The 19,765-nt window shown below is 35.9% G+C and overlaps 1 protein-coding gene across 2 annotated transcripts; it reads left to right on the top strand.

The window, feature by feature from the left end:
- Positions 1-305: 305 nt before the first annotated feature.
- LOC114365018 (uncharacterized) lies at positions 306-14,071 on the top strand. 2 transcript variants are annotated; one of them, XM_028321436.1, is made up of 7 exons: positions 306-814; positions 9,816-9,994; positions 10,756-10,907; positions 11,864-12,068; positions 12,868-13,029; positions 13,207-13,301; positions 13,385-14,071. In XM_028321436.1, exons 1-7 carry the CDS (start codon positions 769-771, stop codon positions 13,623-13,625), a joined length of 1,080 nt encoding a protein of 359 aa, XP_028177237.1. In that variant the 5' UTR covers positions 306-768; the 3' UTR covers positions 13,626-14,071. The 2 variants fall into 2 exon arrangements, with proteins under 2 accessions (XP_028177237.1, XP_028177236.1); XM_028321435.1 differs by having other exon boundaries at positions 316-814; positions 13,382-14,071.
- The last annotated feature ends 5,694 nt before the right edge of the window (positions 14,072-19,765 follow it).

Raw genomic sequence — 19,765 nt, 5'->3', positions numbered from 1 at the left:
ATTTCTCTGTCTCCATTATACCAGATTTGCGGTCACCTTTTTGTATGATGGGGACCGTTTATCTCTTGGCTCCATATAATTGTATGAATTGTGTGGCAAAAAGTTAATAGCGGTATTAACTATAATTGCAGGATCAGTGCAAGATGCCTTATTTTTTCTAGATATACTGAGATTTTGTTTTTTAAAACAAGTGCTCTTTTAAGTTGCAAGTTTAAGTGTTTCTTATCCTGATGTTAAGGTGTAGCAAAATACATACTTGATTTTAAACTTTGTTGAAAGTTGTTTATAAATCGTTAAAGACTAACGCTATGAATTTGTGGGCAAATAAAGCTATAGTTGATCAACTTAACACTATTTACTAAAACGCATTACCTAATTCTCAATTCGTTCAATTGTGTCTCCGTAATTAAATTATTAATCATTTGAACAATCTACATCTTGATCTCAATGCACAATTCAAACTTTCAACTTAAAACAATGACAGCGCTAAAATTAAGACAGTAAAAAGTGAAATTTATAAATGACGCAACCAATCGCACAAATGACTCGAGCGCATCCAGCTTCAGTTAGATAACCATTATTTCCTGTGCTAGGTTTTCCACGGTTTCTGTAGTAATTGATAATCATCTTGGGCCTGTCAATAGCATCCCACACGATGTTCCAAACGAAGAAACGCCGATGAACTTTAACAATAGACTGATGCACTATAAGAGTGATATAATAGTGTTATAGTGACTTTAACGAGCTACAAGGGAGACGCTTTTCAAAATGAGCCTCTCTGTGACTACGACTACGAACAATAATGATGAACTTGGTAAGTGTTTTATTATTGGCAACGTTAATTCGAAATTAATTAGTTTTAACTGTTTATTAATCTTTAAATAAGTCAATCAATCTTGCTTATGCTGCATTCAATAGAGGTTTGTTTACTGTATTGGCATAGATGCTTTTAATTTCTTTTATCACATGTTGATCTACCAAAATACTACCTTTATCAGCCAGATAATTAAATATTAATGTTTAACAAAACAGTCTAAGTATAAAACAACATCTATCGCTTTAATCATTACAGTATTTATAGATATCATTGGTCTGGTCTCGCCCACACGTCCAAAGTCTGTGTCTACAATGTAGGTGCAAAATTCCCAGTGGTTCTGAAACATGTCTGTACTTGACCTGAGTATCCTGTTCGCCCACGCTCGCCCACACTTGTCAGCAGCATGCGGTTTTCTCCTTCTAGTGATAATTACGCAATTTGTAGCCATATAGCGGCTATTGATAGAGCTACTGTAGCACCAAAAAGGTTTTGGTACAATAGTCGAGTCTTTGGTTGACATCATCATTTCACGTGAAATATTACATGCTTACAGACAGACAGCCTTCCATAGTACAAGGTTATGTTGTATAACAGATGTTCTCTGAAGGTTATACTTATTTAGGTAACAAAACATCTTTCGAGCAGTGTCAACAAAGGGCGTTTACAATAGATGACGTATTCAACATAACCGGTTAAAGCGTTTGTCTAAAAATTCCAAGCCGCCCACGGACAAATCCAATCACTTCACTAATTAATACATCGCCTTAACAAGAAACAAATAGTCTTAGCTTCGTCATACAATCTTTGTCGGCAAACAAAGCTGCCGCTCTAAAATTAAGTCCTTAGTAGGTCAGCGGTTTTTACTCTGGCCTCAGTTCACCCGCTGCATGTCTGCAACTCTTGCGCAAGCAGACAGATGTGCCAATTTTCATAAATCCTTCAGACGCAAAAGAATCGACTGCACGGTTTTTTGTTTCAACTTTTTGTTCCTTTCTTGAATTGTATGAAAAATTGAATGAATTTACTGCAATATTTCCATAATTTATGGTGGATAAAAAGATAGTTGAAGATAAACTAATGGGGATAGATGGAATAATTTATTAAAGAAAAAACGTACCTAATCGCCAAAACCAGATCAAATCCGCCAAGGAAATGCTTAAAGATAAGCATAGGAAAATTAAAAAGTGAAAGTTCGATTCAGGAAGTAAAAATGCAAAGATATAGCCATACAGAGACTGATTTAGAACTGTTGCGTCAATCATTAAAGTATAATTTTAAACACTGTCTGTCTTCATAAAAGCTTTATTTTTTCTTAGATCATCGCCGAAAAGATTCTTATGCAACTCTAATACTTCTAATTGCATTAAGCGTATATTACCTTGCAAATTCATTCAGTAATGTTCTGTCGGTTATATAATTATGATTACTATCTTGTCTTAAGTCTGTATATCAAGTCAAGTCACGTCAGCCGACGTATAATCTTTATGAAGTACCGTTAAAATTATATTTCAATTCAAATTTAAAAGGCAGGCGATTCTTGAACGAAACGGTATAGTAATTAAAATGTAGAATTTACGATAGTTTGACACGATAAGAGATTTCAATAAATTGTGCAGCTTGATGTTGCAAATCTGAAGACGAATCTAATAACATTGATGAAGCATAAAATCAATGAAGATGAACTAAATCATACTAAAGCTATTGAATAAAACCTAACGATAATAAATTATTCATTCAACTCTAATAACTTATTTATTAGCGCTCAACATTACTTTTCTCACAATTATCGATCGTAACGTTCTGACTAAACCTATAATTTATATCTGAAGCAATTATACTATCATATTGTAAGGTCAAACCGTTTTGCTACACCATATTGGTGGCTATACTATGAATATGTTGATCGATTCATAAAAGGCCGAGGCTACGTCGTCTCTTGATAACCTTCAGTATCAAGTGACTGAATACTGGCTCTTTTTATCCTATTTGCTTGTAAGCCATTTTAAAGTACTCTGTTCTATATCGTTATTTATTGAATCTTCTTACATTTCTTTCTATCCATTGAAGACGATTCTTATGCATCAACCTGACTCTCAAATATTTAATAAAATATTATAAATCATTCAGAATGTTCTTTAATTCAAAAGACACTATTCCAATAAGGTAGCACACGTCCCAAACTCCCAAATATAGCTCTGACTTCGGAACAACATATCAGTTGTCCATGAAATGGTTTGGCAGCTTCATAACTTAATTTTTTGCTTCAAGATTATGCTCGGTTCCTCTGCAAAAACGTTTACTGCAATGATGATGCAGTTAATTTGCTTGTATTATAATAATGGTTATTATTCAAAGCTACTGTATCTGCTACAAAGATCTAGAACCTAAATACATACGTATCGGGGTCACCTTGTGCAAATACATCAGCCAGCATCTACCTACATTGTATATGCATTGGTGCGAGGATTGTCGACTACATTAATGGATAGTTATTGATACGAGGTAATGTTGGTAGTGTGTTCAATGTTACATTTAAGATCTTGTCAACTTTAATATGTCTTTCCTTGCCTGTCACCTTTCTTTTTGTCATTATGACTATCCATGCTCCGTCAAATCTTTTGAAGATGATGGAAGCTTTTCTAGATTTGTTTCTGTTACGAGCAACTGCATCGAAAACGCAAATTATCTTTCCAAATGGTTTAAGAATTTCGTAATTTTATTTCTTTGATTTTATTCCAGACAACCCTAAATCAGAAACAACCTTGTGCAGTTGCACAAACATTGCTCTATTGAAGCAAGTGCCATTTTCCTCTGACCCCTTTACATTCGTCGGATAACGTTAACAGTGTAACCAGTATAACGTTAGCTTTCCGTCAATCACTGCTAATTTACGAAAATGTACTTTATCTTCATTAACGTAAGTATTAGTGTCTCCAATATTCAAAAGAGCTAAGTTGAATACGCATCATTGTAAATCATGATCTTTAGCATGTGAATAGAGTTCCTTTTTGACTGGTCTAAGTCTAGCTAAGTAATCATTGGTGCAAATAGTCATGCAATTTTGACCTTGCCGCACTCTTGCGCATGATGAAGCTGACAGTTCCGTAAAGTATGGCGACTGCGTCCCGCCTTGCAGGTATCGTATCATAGATAATCCAGTGATTTGTGTCTTCTTTGTGATAACGATTTATGGTTTCCACTTCGAGATCTATTTCATGGTGATTCTTGTGGTTTAGTGGGAAGTGAGCCAGATCTTATTTATGTGATTCAACTAAAGAAGAAGTGTTTCATCTAGCCCTTTTTTTTATTTATTAAACTGTCATGTTTCGTTATAATATCCTCAGTGTTATCAATTGAATTACGCTCTCGTGACGTAATGTAGCAATTACTAAGTCTTACGATAGGATTAGTAATATCACGTAATCTCTGGTACAATTTCGCAATTTTCATAGGCAATAGAAACCTTATTTGTAATTAGTAGGTGTGCAAGTTTTAATTATATCGTCACGGATATCTTCAAAGCAAACGAAACAATTGTTTCATAATAGACTCCGCCTAGATCGCTTAATTACTTTTATAATTGGAAATGAAAGCCTAATAGAGTCTTCAAGAATTTGAAATTTAATGTCCAGATAGATTTAGTATCATTTCAAACGCGATATCTTTTCGTGTGCGATTATTTGGATGACCAAACATGAGTCTCGAAAGTTTTTGTGATGTCCAATTAAATAGTTAAACGATAATTTTCTAAAATTAACAAATAAAATAATGTCTTTATTGTCTGTCAGTATCAGTATCAGCTACGATAGAACAAAATTGACGGATAAGTAAACAATTTCTCCAGCTGATCAATAAACAATATGAGCCGTGTTGACATGCGCGGGCGCATCTTAATCGCCGACTTAACGATTTGTTTGCTTTCACCCGTCCTCGGAACCGAACCCGGACCCGTCTCATGTTGTAACGACCTGTTATGGACACGGGCATGTTCACGTTCGAAAGCAAAAGAAGACACTTTTCCACCATATCAAAAAGTAGAAAACATGATGGCGCACAAAGAAAGTAAGAATGCACTTAAAAAGGTAGTGCATTGTGTACGTACATGATTTGAATGGGTCATATCGTGGTCATATTTAGAAAGTCAAGGTATTTTTGAAGTATTCGAATCGAATTCAAATTTACATACGAATCTGCATCAATCGTATAAAAACTTTGCGATGTTTCGTGTATTGCGAATTTGCGATTGGTTTTAAAATTTAACACCTTGCATTTGTAAAATTGGAGTCTTATTTATATCATTTGTATGATTTGTAGCTCTAGAAAATTCCTTTTGGGTTTTTTCTGCTAAAAAATCCGTGCGATGTTTCGTGTATTGCGAATTTGCGATTGGTTTTAAAATTTAACACCTTGCATTTGTAAAATTGGAGTCTTATTTATATCATTTGTATGATTTGTAGCTCTAGAAAATTCCTTTAGGGTTTTTTCTGCTAAAAAATCCGGTAAATCGTTTGATGCATTTCACAGTTGCTCGCTCTTCCTATCAATGGTTGAAAAGTCTGCCGAACTTTGGAGCTTGCAAAAACAGAATTGCATTTTTTCGTACTTCCTTCGTCACGTTTGTCTGTCATGTATTATCATGACCGTTATGTATTGGCCACCCGAAATTGCATTTCTGTATTGTTACCAAGTTTTTTAAAATTTTGATGGAAAATCACAAAAATAGGAATTTTAGACTATCCTGATACGGAACGTTTACTTTAGATTTACTTTTGCACATGTCGAATACTGAGTTCTAGTTATAAAGCGTATCATGGTTTCCATGAAGAATTCTCTTCCTGTATCGCTTGACTCTCGATCTATGCAGGTTTCATTCCATGCACTTCACAAAAAACCTAATAGGTATTCAACCGTTCATGTGCCATTCGTAACGCGGTCTCGTACTTTATTTTTTAAAAATGTTTTCCCGCTTTGCACTAGAGGGAGGTCGAACCTTAACTTCGGACTCCTCCTATGTTCTTTTGATTAATTTCGTTGCGAGTTCAATGGCAGTTTAACTTTCCTTCGGGACAAACTTGGCCTTCCCTGGTTGGGTCAAGCTGTAGATCAAGAGTAAGTAAGAATAAGAGGTGGGAATAGTCCCCTAGACCTGGCAACAATATCCACGGCTGTAATCAGATCAGATGCACTAGCGACCCCTGCAGTAGGAAACGGCAGTAGGTCGATTGTTTGCAAATTGTGTTCCTCTCAGTTGGCGGAACTAAATCGTTGTCTCTCAATCAATTCGTCATCTGAGTCACCGTCATCGTCATCGGTATCTTCCGGGGGAAGGAGGGGTCTAATGATTTGAGAAAGTTCGAATTTGGAACGAGCTTGTATTGTTTCCATGTTGTTAAAATTCGAATGTGAGTTGATGCTCAATTGTTAACGTGATGACGATTTTATAGTCTTCTGCTAATTAAATAATCGTTTTTTTTGTTTTATGGGCTACACTGCAGTGGTATTTTTAGTTCAGAGAGTTTTAACTTTTGAAACTAGGAAACTAGGAAAGATTTGTTTGTTCTTTTGTTTGTACTCGTATTGAATAGGCTCTGAAATACCTGAACCGATTTGAAAAATTCTTTCACCATTAGAATCCTACATTATTTCTGATGAACTTATTATAACATTATTTTAGACGGTACGAAGTTCGCTGGGTTAGCTAGTATAAAATTTAACAATAAAAATAATTTTCATTGAAAACCATTACAATTAATACCATCCTGAAATCTAAAATAAACGTGATATCACGTACCTACATAATGTTACCGTGATCCTTGCAAGATGTCTCCAACAAGGAAGATCAAAGTGAGCGTGTGCACAACTGCGCGTGCGTCGCAAATTAGCGGTTTTACGAACAGCCAAGTTCATGGACCCAGTGACATTTAGGACGCTATTTCGGTGACGCAGCCCTATCCTATTGCGGGGTTCCGACTGGCTAGGGCTGTGCGTGTGAGAATTAATTTAAATTTATATACTAGCAACTACCGTAATACCAAGCGCAGAGCAAGAGGAGCTGAGCGGTCACATTATCTATTTGGCATATTCTTTTATCTTAGGTTGTAAGCATGTTTAAATTTAATTAAGTCATGTTTCTATTATCAAATTCTTTACTTTATTCTTTACTTTACGATACTTTATTTATAATTGACTAAGCATGATCTAACAGGATTACCTATATAGCTTTGTCATGGTTACATTTTAGAAAATATTCTTGTGAATTTTCTCGAAAGGATAAAACTAAACTGATACCTACTAATTTTCAAGAGCCACTTAATAGAAACGTTCATTTTTGATTTGATATAATCTAATTTTTCATTTATGTTTAGGCTTTTGCCAGCCCTACATTTGCTACAAGTGCGCAGATACCCCACTTTATGGACATACAGTACGAGCCTTCCCCGGTCGATGTCGGTTTTGTCCTTTTCGGTACGCCAGCCGATTTCCTGCATTGTCGGGAATGCGTGCCGTAAATCTCGCGGTTATATCTACAAAACAAGCAGAACTAACGGATTCAAAATGGCTAGTACTTACTCGTCTATACTCAAATAGATATGCCATACATAGCACGGTTTGTTCGAGCTCGTATTTTGGTCTGTTTAAACAGTGACGACAATTTCTACTACTGATGTTCATTTATTTATACAAGATGCAAAACAGATTATAATTGAGATTTCACAGATTGTGTATATAAATACATAAGACTTAGGCCGAGTTGCACCACCTAACTTTGACCGTAACTGTAACGATAACTGTTGTTTTTTGAATGGAGTTTGACAGACTTTTGACGTTTGTTAAAGTTAAAGTAAAATGGTGCAACCTTTAAGGGCTGAATTTTGTAATTTATATCATCAATAATTGATTTCTCTTCAAGCTTTTTATCAAAGAAAATCATGTTCTAAGTATATTCTAAACAAAAAACGTTGAGATCAATAAAATTTCAAATTGCATCATTAAATAAATACTCAATGCTAAAACTTAAGAGAAAAAGCGTATGAATAGCAGTTTCTGTCGCCATATGCTATTCAATGGATGAAGGTAATCCTAAAAAACTTCACTTTCCCACCCATAGAAACATTCATTTAATTTGCTCGACTTCGTGCTTTGCAATTACGTTGCTAATTAACTCCGCGGATTAACTTTTTTGTTGCCTGAAGCGTTTCAACAATACTATATTCTTTTGTGAAATGATGAGTTATTACATAGTCAAAGTTTTTATTTTGCAAACTAAACTATAAAATAATACCAACTATAATTTTATTAGTAATCTGTGGTACAACAAAGTTTGACTCCTTCTGGAACTCTAGACAAAGTGCAAATTATAATCGCAAACCAGTCGAAAAGTGGTCGAAAAGCCCCTTTTTTTGTATGGAGTTTTGACGGATTCGATTTTCGATTCGATCAAAAAGTGCGTTTTGTCTAGGGGGGCTGTTGTTTATTTGCGTTCCTATTTCGAAATTCAATCGATCACTTTAATCATAAATCCGTGCCCCGTCCTTTGAAACCGGCCAGTGCTTCCGATATATTCGCATAAAGCAAGCAGCCACTAATGCACTCGATATCTCGGACGGTAATCGATATCCGTTCAATTACACGATATTGCCATGTTGGAAATTGATCAGCTTTTCTTCCTTTGCTAGATAGATGTTAGGCAATACCTCAGTCATGATTCTGCCTTATCTAATTTCTTATTTGTTATCATTAGTAGCATTTTGTTCTTCATGATCGTTTCTCTTTTCCGTATTGGCAACGACTCCCATACTTTTATGGGTTTTGAATTGCACATAAAATTTCTTCAAAATAACCGGTTGCTTCATTACCGGCATCCAAAATTAGTTAGTTGTTAACCTGTTTAAACATAGCACTCTTTACACATTTCTTTTGGGCTCTGACATGTTTTTTGACTATTTTTAAACCAGTTGCACCACATTTATTTGAGAACCCTTCCCATTTAGTTTTAAATGATGGACTCGTCAGGTTTATGACATCCATATTTCTTGTAGTCACTCACATCTACTACGTTGTCGTAACTGTCTCATTTTTGAAGTCTTAAGCACCAAGCTGTGGATTAGTAGTTTATGTATTATAGTGGTACAATTTCCTTCATAAACACGAAGTCAGATGGCAAATATCAGAAAGGAAGACTATGAACAGTCCACAAAAAAACATGACTTCTACAGTTGATGATACAGAGCCTCCTTACATCAGACTATTGCATTTTGGTTGCAAAATAGCTTTTGTTACGACTGGATAGGATTCACCAGTGGTTAACTTGATGTCTGTCTTGCACTAAAACATAACCCATTTGCCGTTAAACAAGATTCCAAGAACACGACACTGATTGCTGCCATCAGCTACCATACACATAAGGCCTTCGCTGGCTCGATGATTTAAGTGCCCATAGAACACATACCATAAGAGTACCGTTAAAAATACGCTTGTTTACTTGCACTGATGCGCCTGCGATGCATGTAGGTCGTTCCTGCACTTGTCTATGTTAGTAGACTAATCTACGTACCGTAATATCAACAGTTGCCAGAACGCATTTAGATCTATTGTGTCAGTCGACGCTTACGTTATCAGTATGCTCTAGAAATTAGGCTGCCTAACTGGTTCTGACCTTAGTTTATAATGAAACTTTTTCACAAAAGAAGGTCGTTTATTGTATTCAGTAACTATTCAGTCGCCTTGTTATTGGCAAAAGAATCTATTGTGCAGCAACGGTAAACGTTCAAATTTCGGCAAGGCACTTCAAGTGCTTCGTATACGGCTTCGTGAATTAATTTTCGGATCCAATTTTCAATTCGCAATAGTAACGAGTTCATTTTCCATTGTGCAAAGTTATATGATCAACATTATCCAAATCTTCATCAGTTCTTTCAGATTTGTAACCTCAGCCTTAGGCCCATAGCTTCTAAGTCTATAAAACTTTGACTTAACCGCCCTTTTCTTTTGTCAACAGCTGTATCAGCAAGATGGTCAGCTCTTCGCGTAGCAGCCACACGGCGTGGTGGGGCCCGTCGTTTGAGGAGGGAGATCGCAGCCCTCCATGGCACTCTGGACGAGATATGCGAGCCTGGAGACTGCGCCCTGCAGCCCCACACCAAGGCACAGCTCAACAGGAGGATTGAGGAGCTAAAGGTATAAAGCAATTGAAATTAAATTTAAAAAACAAATCATTTTTTCTGGAAATAGGTACAAATAACGAAAATCCTACCAACACAGTGTGTGTGTTACCACCATTTTACCACTATTGTGTGCTTACAAAAGACTATTAACTAACAATCCTTTGTTAGGATAAGTGATAAGCATCACACACAATCACAATCGCATACAAAGGCAAAATTAGCTTTACTGGCCTACTTTTTCCAACATTGCGGCTACTTGATTATTTGGATACCTACTGATAGCAGTACGGATTGGTTGCTTTTTTATTCAAAAATATCAAGGCAGCTAACTGCAGTCTGCAGTCTGCACCTTAGCCACCAAAGAAACTAAGGGTGGAGAAGCGACTAAGGGAGAAAATTAAATGTGCTTACCAAATAGTCCCTAACCTGTTTGGCCAGCGTACCTAGGCCTAAGGTGTGAAGGCCAAACCTCTATTTCCTTCTTAAAAGCGAGTCTTGTTCCAGCAGTGGAGTTTAAAGGTAGCGCAGCAGCAGCAGACGACTTGTCGCTTACTAGTCTTACTACGAATGGCATTTCATAGAAATAACATAGAAACCAGTAGGTGTCGCTGCGAGTCGCAGCCTGCGACACGTCGTCTTCTGCTGCCTCATGTTGATGTCGTCCGCTTCCAACTTGTACCTTTAACCTTAAAATATGAGTCACTTTTAACATCAGGTCATGTTAAAAGTGACTCATATTTCAGTACCCAAACTAACACGCTATTTTTTTCGCAGGACCGGCTATCTCGCCTCCTAGAATGCAAGGTGTCGATGCTAAAGCTGACGGTGTCGGTGCGCCGAGCGCTGGGAGAAATGGAGAGCGACGACAGCGGGTTGGCTGGCGAGCTGTCCGGTCTACTGGCAGCGTGGGATGATGCTCATCAACGGTAAGATTTGTTCTGTAAAGGATAAAATGCCTTAGCGCTCTTTCAAACTAGTCGTTTTGAGCCGGACGATTGTCGTGCGTATGCAAATCCGTCCGCATACTTAGGCCCTTTTCACATGTCCCGGTTGCCGGCTATCCGGCGCCGGGTACCCGGTGGTGAAGTGTATGGGCATGCCGGATTAATTACGCCGGAACATGTGAAAGCTACGTACCATGCCCATACACTTCACCACCGGATACCCGGCGCCGGTTAGCCGGCAACCGGGACGTGTGAAAAGGACCTTACTGTTGTCAATTTTATCCCAACGCCATCATACAATTTTGCGTGTGCGGTCCAGTGGGCTGAGTGTGAGTTTACATCAACCGTCCTCACTAGTGAGCGCATTAAAAAATATGTGAAAATTTTAGTTCTTGAAAGTTTCCGCTAGTAGAGGCGCTGTACAATCCGTCATACATTTAATGGCTTTTTTACCGGCTTTTACCCGTGGTCCCCCCAACATGTCCCCCTGGTGGGTCCACGGGTAATTTTTTTTACCCGTTGTCCCACCGTTCTGAACAGTGTTTGCCAGTGGGTCTACGGGTAATTTATTTTAACCATGGTCCCACCGCACAAAGTGGCAAACATTGCACGTCACCTAGGTACCTATCTATTACGCGCACACTCCTTTGATGTAAACTCGCACTAAGCCTAGTCGCAGACCCCCGATTTTTAGTTGGCCGATAGTTGGGTCGGGCTGTTGATCAGTATGGTGATAAGTGCTCACACTAAGTACAACGATTTGGTATCGGCCGATTCTTCATGCTTAGAGTCGGACCCAACTATCGGCCAACTAAGTCGCGCTGCGCCGAGGCTAAGTAAGTATTTTAGATATCACCTGCATATCAATGCAAGATCAATCATAACACCCTGAAATATTTCTCCATTTTACATTTACAAATATTTTTTTCCTATTCCAGTACATCCAACGAGCTACTGTCCCTTGAAAAGGCAGTATGCGCGTGGGCTGAGTGGGAGAACGCCCTCCGCGACCTGCAAGGCGCCCTGAGGGGAGACCTGGCCACACTGGAGGCCTTGAGGGACAAGGGGGCCGAAGTTGGGGACCAGACCGAAGTGGCTGCTCAGATTAGGCAGCTGGCTGCTTCACTGGTGGATAAGAAAAAGGTAACTTTTAACTTTATTCTGAGATTAAGCCTGTTATTTTTTCAAAATTTATTTAGTGATTAGTTAGACTGCTTTTACAATTATAGGGCGTTTTTATAACGTGAAGGCAGCATTCACTGTCATATATGAAATTATCAGCAGCGCGTCTATCACGAATTCACGACTCGCACGTGTGTCGCGCTGCTATAGTCGCCTAAATGTGAAAGCGCTCTTTGAGAACATACTTTTTAAATTAAGTGCTATTTCAATGTTCAATGTTATAGAATGCGTTAAGTTAGGTATTCAAGTAAAGTCTAAACTTCTAAAATAATAAATTATGTTTTAACGTTATTAAAACAGTACTTATTATTATTCTGTGTTAAAACATAATTTATTTAAAACTTTAAATGAGGGCAGCGTTTACATTTCCTTAACGAAATTATTAGTAGTTAACTTGATTTATTATAAAATATTAATCCGTGTATTTGACATCTTAATCGTTTTTAAAGTTCTTAATTTTAATTTCAGTAACACGTTCATAATATTAAAGATACTTGCCGCAGCACCGGTATTAATTTCCTTTGGCTAATTAAAGCGATCGATTAAATACATCGATAATAATTTTAATTTTATAGCAATAAAGTTTCTATTTACACAGAGTGTTTTTAATAAGTTTGCAAAAACGTAATATCCGCTGAATAAAGAGTCTAATCCCGCTTTCTCATTTTAAAACCTGGCAACCCTAAACAGTTCCAATACCGTTACCGTTATCGCGCTATAAATTCCAGATACAATAACTAACGTTTTAATTTCCCTCCAGGGTGGTTCAACATGCGACTCCTTGTCCGACTCTGGCATCTCCGATGGCGATAGTGAGGGAGCCGGCGGGCGCGCGCGTCGCCTCAGCGCCTTGCGCGAGTTGGCACGCCGCTTGCAAGCCGCGTTGGCTCCCAACTCACCTGCACACAGGGCTATTGCTAAGGTAATTAACATTTAATTTAACGACTAGACGAATGCAAAATATTTAGAGCACTCTTTTAGTGTGGGAATACCACTAGTCTTTCTTTGTTCGTTTGTAGACATAACTTTTCTACATACAAAATGAATCATAATAATAAACCTCCAACTTGAAATTAACGTAGAAAATATATTTTTACAGCGTATGGAGCAAACTGAGAATGAAGTGCGTATACTGCAAGAATCTTGCAAGGCACTGGTTGAGCAGAGCATTCCTGACCTTAAGATTGAAGAAGAGTAAGTGTACATTTCTGAAATAGAATCACAAGTTGAATAGAAACGTTGTAATATGTTACTCATTGATATTTCTATTTCAGCAGAGATCACAGTATTAGCACGGTGGCTGGAAGCAAGACCGGCGCTGGTGACCCAGATTATAGCCCTCGAGGTGGCTGGGTATGGCGTGTGCTTCGCTCGTCGCTGCCCATTCAACTCTGCCTCGTCGCCTTACTACTGGCAGCTTGGCTCGTTGAGCGACCACGATGCTGTGATGCCCTAAACTCGCTCGCTCAAACCCTGACTCCTCAGCTCCGTTATGTTCGAGGACCCCCACCTGTCTGAACACTTAAAATGTGTTTCTTTGTGATCACTAGCTACATGACTAGCTATTCGCCTAACCTCGCTACTTAGAATTGATGCGAGGTTACTGGCAAGTTGCTTTAGCACTTCCAATGCTATGGTTGTGATATACATCGTTGTGATGAATGTCATCTTTTGACATCTTCGACTAACATTTATGGGTTTATTTGTACCCAAAAGTCGTGAAATGATGATTCCAGGCATATGAAAGTAGAAGAGAGGATTGTAGGTTTACAATGGTATACCAAGATGATTGCGTTAGGAAATATTTTTATTACTAACTATTGAAGAAGTGAATTGTTGTGGCTAAGTAGAAAGAACTATTCGATGAAATATCATTATTACTAACACGGTATAAACAAAATTTTATAAAAATGTATGAAGTGTGACATTTTAAGAATTTCGTGGTAGATAGATTCTAATACAGGACATATCGCACGTTCATAATCAAACTGTCACTATACAAAAAAGTCGATTTTTCAGGAAAAGCATTTGAAATGCTCAAATTTTAAAACCTTTGCAAAATGAGCAAAATGCTATTAAATGTTTTGTTTTTTGTTAAATACCAGTAGTGGCTTGTTTGGCTTTTACGGAAATATAATTATCTTTCAAATTATCATAATGGTTTATTTAATATTTAATTTTTTCCCTAAAAATAGTGTCACTTTTCCACTAAAATTGAGACAGTGACAGTTTTCAATTAAAAACATGTTAATGTTGTATTATTAATTCCGGTAGAAATGTCACTATTTTCATATAAATTTGACGATGAAAATTTCAAAATGATTATTATTAAATAAAACTAACATAGAAAAATCAGTAATTTTAATGAACTTAAAACTTAATAATTTGGATTAAGTGGTACCAATGGTAACAGTAATAAATGTAAATTCTCGATCAGAAATAAATACGTTACACACATGAAATTACTATAAAATTACATCACATAAATCAACTTCTTAGAAAATAAGGTACTCTCTTGTTCAGGCAGCCTTTAAACAACAAGAACTTGATGACCTCGATGAACTTGACGAACTAGATAGTGATTTTTGATTTTTCATGGGAAAAAGGCTCAGAGAAGTAGGTTTAAATTCTGGATCATTATCCAGCAGCCATTACCTCTGCGAGCTATGTGCCCCGCCCACTGCCACTTGATTTTAGCGATTCTGCGGGCTATGTCGGTCACTTTGGTTCTCCTGTGGATCTCCTCATTTCTGATTCAATCATGTAGGGAAACTAACTGAGCATCGCACGCTCCATCACCTTTTGGGTGACCTCTCAGATTCATAAAATATCACTGGCAACACACATGATCAAACTTTTGTCTTGAGGCACTGCGGTATTTCGGACGTGAGAATATCACGAAGCTTCCCGAACGCTGCCCAGCCGAGTTGGATTGACGAATGACCTCTTTCTCGAAGTTGGACCTACGTAACTGGACTGTTTGTCCCAGGTCAACAAACTTTCGAGTGTAGAGTCTCCAGACAAGTGGATACTACATGGACATTTGACATGTTTTTTGTCTTGTCCATATTCATTTTCATACTCATTTATCAGGTCCACTTGTTGAGAGGCTCTACTTAGGCCATCGAGCATTATGCCTAGATCTTCCACAGTCTCAGCCATGATTACGACATCGTCCGCAAATCGAAGGTGGATTATGTACTCGTTGATATTTATGCTGAATCCGCTCCAGTTCAGAAGCTTGAAAACATCTTCCAGGGCGGTGTTGAACAGTATCGGAGATATGACATCTCCCTGTCTCACCCCTTGCTGCAACTGGATGAGTTTCGAGTCCTGATCCTGGAGACGAACCGACATTGTGGCGTTTTCGTACAAGCCTGTCAACACTTCGATGTATCTATAGTCAATTTGGCACCGTTGGAGAGACTGTAGCACTGCTCAGATCTCGATCGAATCCAAGGCTTTTTCATAGTCCACAAACGCTAGACAAAGTAGTAATTACCTTGATAATTTCTTTGATTTTACTAGTGTTTGGATTGCCTGGTGGCATTTTTGTTAGATAAAATTATAACTACTTAATCATTTAAAAATCTTTCTTGTTGTTTTAATATTTCACTATTTGGATAAACACAATATTCTACGAAGTGATGAACAATCTTTTTAAAAATGTAAGAGAAATATTGTCACTTTTTGTTTTAAGGCGTTTTTCGTATTACTTTATTGTGACTTATCTTATGGTTTTGGAGTAAAAGCGTCTTTATGCTAAAAATGACGTTTTTCAACACAGAGTTTACATAACTATCACGGCGTGCCCGTCCAGATCCCGTCACTACTAAAAACGTGTCACTGTTACTCACAACAAATGCCGGTTTTCCCATTAAACTCCATAACGACACTAGTGATATCTGCCGAACTATTTGAGCTTTAAGCGTGGGATTTTTACAGCATGCACTTTTCGCGGAGCGCTGAAAGATGGCGTTGTTAACTCAATTTCTCCCAATTTCGTATAGTGACGGTTTGATTATGAACGTGCGATATTTTGTCAATACTAACTTTATAATCATAAGCAAGTAAATGACGCAATGAAACGGGAGTTAAAGGAGTATGATGATACATTTTGAACGATTACTAATATTTTAATTGATGGAACTGGATATGATTGAGACTTCCTTAACATTAGACAATCTTAATTGCTCACAGCAAAAAATTCTAACAAAAAAAGTGTTCCAAAAATTCGTCTGTATCAGATGAAGTTCAAACTAGGTATAACCTATGTTTTAGCATTAGTTTACTAACGGTTGACAAACAATACTAAGTTTGTATGTAGACTAGAAGCATGCCTATTTTAGTACAATTATTTAATAGATTACTTAAAATAGGTGAGAGTGCGCTAAGAGTGAAAGTCAACTATCAATGTACCTTGATTTAGTTATTAATATATTTGAAATACCCGACACTTGTCTTAAACTCTACATGACTAACTACGAGACCACCTATATGAAATAATATATTTTAAATATTTTCAGGTGTGACTTTATAAATAAATATCATAATTATGTTCATCTAAAACATTAGTGGCCTTATTTAGGTAATCTGAATAATAAAATAGGAAGTGAAAATACTGAAATAGGAAGACTGATTTAACCTGCATTAGTTGAATAATATCTGATTTTCGAATTTAGTAATTTGTATTGTTGGAAAGTTATTTCTTTATTGATTTACTCAGCTACCATATTTTGGTATACATATTTAAATATTATACAAATGTAATAGGCTTGTATCCATAGTGAATAAATCTGCAGTATAAGATTGTATAACTATTAAGATAGTCGTATAATTAATGAAAAACGAAACTACATAAAATAATAATTAAAGATTATTTATATTTTTAGCAAATAAATTCGGAAAAAATGGCCCATAAGTCACGTGACAGCAAACACCAATCAGAAAGCGTTACGTCATTTTTTCTATCTTTTTAAATATAGTTTTTTACGGCTCTGGGTGCGAGCCCTTTTAGGCCAGATTGTCATTGCCAACATTTGAGTGTTGCTAGAAGGTTATTTTTGTAACCGTTTAGGTGATTTTTCGAAATTTGTAGATATTATTTCTTTATAAGGCTCAACAAATAATTTTACATTATGTCTCGAGTTTTGGCAAATAATGTTAGATATAGGTACTGTACAGTAGAACTAAGTGATATAAATAGTATAATAATACTATAGTTTCCCATTTATGAATAAGATGAGAGAGTACATTTTAAAAATAGGTTACATTTTTTTACATTTCTGGTAATTTCTGACAAGACCCGACTGGCAACACTTTTCTTCATGTGAAGTCTTGACCCAGAGCCGTGAATTTCTATAAAAAAAAAAAGTAAAAAAGTGAAGTTTGTTGGTAAATATGTCATGAATAGTTCCTAACCTCATTTTGTTGTTATCATTATTCTTAAACAAAGTTCAACAATTTCATTATAATATGTAGGTACATGATATCAGATTATGTTGTGTGAAATATCTAACTTACATTGAAATGATCTTCACAAAAATACATCCTTGATTTTGTTGATAAACAATGGACATCATATTTTACGTATCTGCTGATTGTTTGGTACGTATACCTATAAATAACTTATTTGGCGTTTTTATTCTTGTGCATGTACATTGGGGCACTATACAGGACTTGAAATACGATGGATCCATTTGTAATTAATTTAACTTTACAATTTCCGTACTAAAACAGCTGTGTTTTGCAAGGCGTGACGTCATTCAAGACGCCATGACGGTCGTGAGCGTTTTTGAGGGCTATATGTCAAATATTATTGAAAATGCAAAATAATCCTTGGAGATGAGATTTTTTTCCAAAATAAGAGCGCATTTGTATAAAATAGGCATCAAGGTATATTATTAACTAATTATTGAAATTTGGGCGAAAAGCCTATTGTATGTATGAGAATACATAAATTTATCTGAAATTGAAATATTTATTTATTACTAATTTGGTACTATGATTATTCATAAAAATAATATCTAAATCTTTTATTTTTCAAATGTTTATTTATTCAAATTATAAAGTAGTATATTATTTTAATTTGATATTATTTTTGTTATTTGTTTATTTTAAAAATGCCAATTGAGGCCTGTTTTTTTCTTGAAGCATCAAAATATCTTTAATTACGATTACAATATTTTTTCTATAAATGATAACACATTTATTTTAAAACATTAACATTGTTTCTCAAAGCATAATAATAGTGAATGCTTCTCAAGTTAAAAACTTACAATACAATAATAAAGTTAGTTAATAATTTTATTATTGTCGCAATGGACCACCAACCAATATAAAAATGTTTAGGTCTTATTTTGACCTACAAGAAAACCATAATATTGGTTTTATTTAATAAACATCAAACATACAGTAATATTATTATGTATGTTGTTATTTGATTATGTATAATACATTGTTATTTATTCAAAATAAAATGCATCCCTACTTATTTATGTGAAAAATTCCATAACATAATATCTTGAAGAAAAAGAAGCTTGTAATAGTTTTTTCTTGAATAATGCCGTTAGTAAAGTTCTACTACAGAAGTAAGTAGGATCTAACTCTAAAATATAAAATAATTTTGTAATAATGTATTGTGTGAATTTTATATACAAGGGTTCAGACAATTATGTATTCAAAATTTTTTTGAATAGAGTTTCGGCTCATGATAATACTTGATTATCATCATAATAGCGTCCTACTTGTAACAAAATGATATACATATAAACTGCCTTTATGTGTGATTGTAGTGTGGCGCATTCTTGTATGAATAAAATTAACTAGATTTAAAATTTTGAAAGTCTTTCTCTATGGTTTGCAATTTTGTTTTTGATAATAGCTGCCCCGCAATATTTTGTGCAGGCAACTTTTTAGTCGTTTTTAAATACTTTTAATGAATAAAACCATAGGGAAGGAACAATTGAATTATAACATTCTATAATTTCATGTAAACGGGCAGTTAATGCCGCTGTAGTGTGTCATATTTCTTTTAATTTTATATTTAGTATAAATAAACTAGACAATTGAAAGAAAATAGACATGCTAATAATGTGCATTTAATTTTCATTTCTTTGCAAGGATGGTTTAAGCATAATAAGTAAATGGTTGCATAATGGCATGTTGGCTTTTGGAACGGAAATAAAATGTTGAAAATTTTAAACGATTTTTATTTCAATTAAATCATTTTATTTGCTACATGGAAATTACATAATATAAATTTATCTAGAGTTGAAAGCCTAATTAATTGACGTTTCAACTCTATTAAAAAGCATCAGTCATGGTCGTCGTGGCGCGGTAAAATGCTCCGGAAAGAATGCCACCCAGTTCGATTCCTGGTGGAGCAAATTTCGAAACACTATCACAAAACAGAAACAGAAATTTTAGAATCACCTCTAGTTCATAAAAAGTCTACTTGGTATTACATTAGAATTCGTACATAGGTACCTATACTTCGTAACTCTAATTTTACTGCAAAATATTTAAGTCAAGTAAAAGGCTGCCCTGCAAAGTAAGGCTTATTCCACTATTCCCCATTGACAATCCCCGTCAACGGGGATTAGTGAACTTTTTGTTCACTATTCCCCGTTAACGCCAATTGGAGCTTATAATGTTAT

This window comes from Ostrinia furnacalis, unplaced genomic scaffold, assembly GCF_004193835.3.
Source record: "Ostrinia furnacalis isolate ACB-3 unplaced genomic scaffold, ASM419383v2 OfSCF7532, whole genome shotgun sequence".
NCBI classification, from domain to species: Eukaryota; Metazoa; Arthropoda; class Insecta; order Lepidoptera; family Crambidae; genus Ostrinia; species Ostrinia furnacalis.
The sequence above is the reverse complement of the archived record's forward strand: the minus strand, read 5'-3'. Positions and strand labels throughout refer to the sequence as shown.

Bases quoted from the DNA above. Each gene is read 5' to 3' on its own strand.
- LOC114365018 (XM_028321435.1), top strand. From the start codon at position 769: ATGAGCCTCTCTGTGACTACGACTACGAACAATAATGATGAACTTG. The intron at 13,030-13,206 runs GTAATTAACATT...ATATTTTTACAG, and splicing joins CACACAGGGCTATTGCTAAG to CGTATGGAGCAAACTGAGAA. The intron at 13,302-13,381 runs GTAAGTGTACAT...TTTCTATTTCAG, and splicing joins GACCTTAAGATTGAAGAAGA to CAGAGATCACAGTATTAGCA.